The 4885-nt window shown below is 42.7% G+C and overlaps 1 protein-coding gene across 10 annotated transcripts in view; it reads left to right on the top strand.

Annotated features, from left to right (window-relative positions):
• The window catches only part of TPM3 (tropomyosin 3), a 38003-nt gene extending 33230 nt beyond the window's left edge, over positions 1 to 4773 (top strand). For 8 of the 10 annotated variants that reach the window (XM_017855780.1, XM_017855762.1, XM_017855777.1 and 5 more), the window contains one exon: positions 3413 to 4773. In XM_017855780.1, the coding sequence (XP_017711269.1) occupies positions 3413 to 3495 (83 nt within the window). In that variant the 3' untranslated portion in view covers positions 3496 to 4773. Of the gene's footprint in view, positions 1 to 2075; positions 3387 to 3412 lie in introns of those variants that run through there. The other 2 variants (XM_017855832.1, XM_017855837.1) reach the window with 2 other exon arrangements.
• Positions 4774 to 4885: the final 112 nt, after the last annotated feature.

Here is a 4885-nt window from a genome sequence, read left to right as displayed (position 1 = left end):
TTTTTTGAGACGGAGTCTTGCTCTGTCGCCCGGGCTGGAGTGCAGTGGCCGAATCTCAGCTCACTACAAGCTCCGCCTCCCAGGTTTACGCCATTCTCCTGCCTCAGCCTCCGAGTAGCTGGGACTACAGGCGCCCGCCACCTCGCCCGGCTAGTCTTTTGTATTTTTTAGTAGAGACGGGGTTTCACGGTGTAGGCCAGGATGGTCTCGATCTCCTGACCTCGTGATCTGCCCGTCTCGGCCTCCCAAAGTGCTGGGATTACAGGCTTGAGCCACCGCGCCCGGCCCAATGAGCATTTTCTTTTGAGCATCATGTTGGCATTCAAGTAGTTTCAGATTTTGGAGCATTTTGGATTTTGGACTTTCAGATTTGGGTTCTTAACCTGTATAGTGTTTCTCAATGGTGAACGTTTGTCATTTAGAGTAGGTCAGTTCTGTTGATGTACAGAACAATCCTGTGTATTGCTGTCCCCTTCCCAACAGATACTTGTGTGGGCCTTCTAGTCATTGTGATATCAAAACCTCCCACACATACTCCAAATCTCCCCTCAGAGAGAAGAGTACACAATACCACTCCTATTGGGAACCATTGGTTTAATGGGAAGTGCAACTTTTCAAGGTTCAGCCTGATTCTGCTCTTTAATACAGCTGTTATTTTAGTCATTCTCCGAGGCTTTTATACATGTATGCTTTCTGTTTTGATAGCGTACATAAAGTGGCAAGTATTACTGGTACCATACTGGTCTCTAGCTTCCTGGTCAATCTGGGGAAAGCCTCAGCCCAGAAGGCAGGGTGCCTGAGCAAGGCTCACATATGCAGATGATTTTAGGACAGAAAAGTATCTTTTTCATATTGAGGTCCTGAGACCATTTTGAAACGGACTGTAAAATATAGGGAGAAACTTAATTATGAATTTCAGAGGTTGATGCTAGGAGTATACTAGGAAGAGTTTGGTTTTCATGTCCCCAAACTTGTATTATCCCTGTGCTAGTCAGATGGATTTGAATCTTCCATATCCCACTATCTCTTTAAAGTGTGCTTCAAATAGAAAATCCAGATAAACTCACTAGATTTGAGCACTTATCTGCTTGTATCAGGAAAGCTTGCTAAATTGTCCTTTAGCCTGACTTTGAGAAAAAAAGGAAACAACTTACTAGTAGCTTAAATAAATACGGGATTTGTTTTTTAATCACATATATCTAGCCATGAGCAACTGTGGCCTGTTGTAGCTGGGCTTTCTGTGATTCTCTTGGTCTTTTCTCTTAAGATTGAAATATGCGACTCTAGTCATCACATCCATGTTGAAGGCAAGAGGGAAAGCTAAAGTTTTCCCAGAAGCCCCCAGCAGAGACTATCTTTCTACATCTTATTGGTTAAAACTGGATCATATGATCACCCCTAGCTGCAAGGGAGGCTGAAAAACAGGATAGTCTTGATTAACTTATACCAGTAATTTGCCTTCCCTGGGACTAGGCACACTTTGTTGACTCTGACAGGTTTGGGGTTCTTTTAAAGAAGAAGAAGAAATTGAATATTTATTGACTAGTCCTCTGAAATGGTTCTGTCTCACAATATCTGTAACAAGAAGCATTAGAAAGTATAGGAGTGAATGAGTGTGGGGATATTTATCCCAGTCTACCATTTATAATGCTGTTTTGAATGTTTTCACAGAACAATGTTCAGCTGTTCACTTCCGTTCCTTTCAAACCCTGATTATTGTGAACACATTTCTTCGAAGCCAACTATATTCCTTCCTTTGCCATTTCCCTTGTTTCAGTTTCTCAACCCAGGGAATAAATACTGTGAAGGAAGTATTTTTTCTCCCTCAAAATGTCCTACCAACTCGTCAGTCTGAATTTCCTCTGTTGGTCTTTCCACCAACTGACTGACTCTTATTGCCCTCTATCTGAATCCTCCTTGCATCCACCCTGCCTTACAGATGCATGTTATATATACCAGCTAGTTGAAAGACTCATAATTTACATCTGATACTCTACTAACTTTCCCTTTTTCTCTTTCTCCTCCTCTTTTCCTCTCCTTTTCTTGTGTTCCCCTCCTCTCCGTTGCTGCTGCAGAGCGTCTCTACAGCCAACTTGAGCGAAACCGCCTGCTTTCTAATGAGCTGAAGCTAACGCTGCATGATCTGTGTGACTGATGGGCAGGGCTCACTGATGATGCCCATTAAACTGAGCTTACTGCTCACACCACTGACCTGGACCCCAACAAAAAGCTGATTGTCTTTTTAAAAGTTACTATTTTGCCCTGAGCAAATTGCATTTTAATTGGGGCAGTTAGAATGTTGAAATCAACAGCATTGTAAAGTTGACCATTGTGAAGTTTTTGTCCCTTTAGAAGAGATTATGGGTGAAGAAGGGAGGGGCCTGAGATATTATAGTGAGAAAACTTGTGAGAATTTTGTTTTCCACCCTTATTTGCTGCTCTTTCACTTGTGCACTGACTGTAGGATATGTTCCCTTGCATGGATATTTCTAACAATAAAAGGACTGACTTGACAAGTTGTTGTAACTGCTTCATCTGCAGGCCCAGGGATGGGTCCTTCTGACTGGGTGGAAAAAAGGGAAGTGAAAGAAAAGTTGTGGGATATGAATATGGGTCTGTGTTGCCATCACCTTCTCTGAGTTGAAGATTTGAGTATTTTCCTCACCTCTTTAGAGCAGTCAGAGTGGTTTGATTGCTAGACAGATTAGATTCTCCTTAACGTTCAGCTACTGATTTTCTTCCTGACATTGTCCCCTTTGCTTCCTTTTTCTGGTTTTATGTTTAATTTCAAGTAACTGTCACAAGCTAGTTCTGTTCAGTTGCTCTGCAGCAATCTCAAGGTTTGCTTACAACGACTTGTTTCAGTAGTATTCTTGGCTTTGTTTTCTTTAGAGATTATTTGACTTAACTGTGAGCGCCCTTTTATTTATCCCATCAGTTACTACTTTGGCCTCTACTTTTTCAAAAAAACATGTAGTGCATGAGGATCTTCCTGTGCTCTTTATAATCTGAGATTCTGATGTTTCTGTTGTTTGCAATGTTCAAACTCCAGTGAACCATTTCAAGGGGGTATTGTTATGCGGGCAAAACCTGGAAAAGTGGATGGCTGATGCTTAAGGCTTGCTCTTTCATTGACTGAAAGCTGAAAGTGTTGGTTGGGTGTGGGAGGGAGAGGAAATGGCTGATAAGGGCCCTAACTCTCTCACCCAGGAAGTGCAGCAACACCTACAACTTCAGTAGGCAAGCCAAAGGCCCTACAAAACCGGGTGATGTAATAGCTCACTTCTGTGGCTGAGAAAGCAGCTGCTTTATTAGTCCGCAGCTTTTCTGCAACAGGAGCAAGTCTCAAAGAGCAGGTGGACCTTGAAATTTACTTCTGGTTTTTGTAACTTCTCTCCTTTACCCCCATTAGATAAACTGAAATGCACCAAAGAGGAGCACCTCTGTACACAAAGGATGCTGGACCAGACTCTGCTTGACCTGAATGAGATGTAGAACGTCCCAGTCCCACCCTGCTGCTGCTCCTCCCTCTGACCCAGACTCCGCCTGAGGCCAGCGTGCCGGAAGCTGACCTTTAACTGAGGGCTGATCTTTAACTGGAAGGCTGCTTTCTCCTTTCGCTGCCCCTTCCTTCCCTGTGTCTTTTTCGCCAAACTGTCTCTGCCTCTTCCCGAACATTCCAGCTGGGCTAGAGGCTGAGCACCTTTGGAAACAACATTTAAGGGAATGTGGGCACAATGCATAATGTCTTTAAAAAGCATGTTGTGATGTACACATTTTGTAATTACCTTTTTGTTGTTTTGTAGCAAACATTTGTAAAACATTCCAAATAATTCCACAGCCCTGAAGCAGCAATCGAATCCCTTTCTCACTTTTGGAAGGTGACTTTTCACCTTAGTGCATATTCCCTTCTCCATAGAGGAGAGGAAAAGGTATAGGCCTGCCTTACTGAGAGCCAAACAGAGCCCAGGGAGACTCCACTATGGGAAACCTCATTGCTCTGTACAAAGTACTAGCTAAACCAGAAAGGTGATTCCAGGAGGAGTTAGCCAAACAACAAAAACAAAAGAATGTGCTGTTCAAGTTTTCAGCTTTAAGATATCTTTGGATAATGTTACTTCTATTTTTATTTTTTTTTCATTAGAAGTGACCAAATTAAGATGGTAAGACCTCTGAGACCAAAATTTTGTCCCATCTCTACCCCCTCCCAACTCTTTAACAGAATGGATCATGTCCCCCTTACGTTGAGGTGACCACTTAATTGCTTTCCTGTCTCCTTGAAAGAAAGAAAGAAGATTGTGTTTTTGCCACTGATGTAGCCATGTGAAACTCATCTCATTACCCTTTCCTGGGTTTGAAGCTGCTGTCTCTAGAAGTGCCATCTCATTGTGCTTTGTATCAGTCAGTGCTGGAGAAATCTTGAATAGCTTATGTACAAAACTTTTTAAATTTTATATTATCTTGAAACTTTGCTTCTTTGGGTTTGTGGCACCCTGGCCACCCCATCCGGCTGTGACAGCCTCAGCAGTCTGTGGGCTGGCAGTTTGTTGATCTTTTAAAATTTCTTTCCCTACCCAGTCCCCATTTTCTGGTAAGGTTTCTAGGAGGTCTGTTTAGGTGTACATCCTGCAGCTTATTGGCTTAAAATGTTACTCTCTGATGTGGTCTCCTTGGGGCCAATTGGGAGAAAGAGAAATCAATAGTGCAACTGTTTTGATACTGAATATTGACAAGTGTCTTTTTGAAATAAAGAACCAGTCCCTCCAACCCTCAGACCTACTTGACTTTTTTTTATTAAAACTAAATGTGCTTTCTCCACAGAAGCTATGAGGTTTGGGTTAAAAATCGCATCTTGCCAGGCGCGGGGGCTCAAGCCTGTAATCCC

Source organism: Rhinopithecus bieti, unplaced genomic scaffold (genome assembly GCF_001698545.2).
Source record: "Rhinopithecus bieti isolate Rb0 unplaced genomic scaffold, ASM169854v2 scaffold_3033, whole genome shotgun sequence".
In the NCBI taxonomy this organism is placed as follows: domain Eukaryota; kingdom Metazoa; phylum Chordata; class Mammalia; order Primates; family Cercopithecidae; genus Rhinopithecus; species Rhinopithecus bieti.
This window is presented reverse-complemented; position numbering and strand designations above follow the sequence as displayed.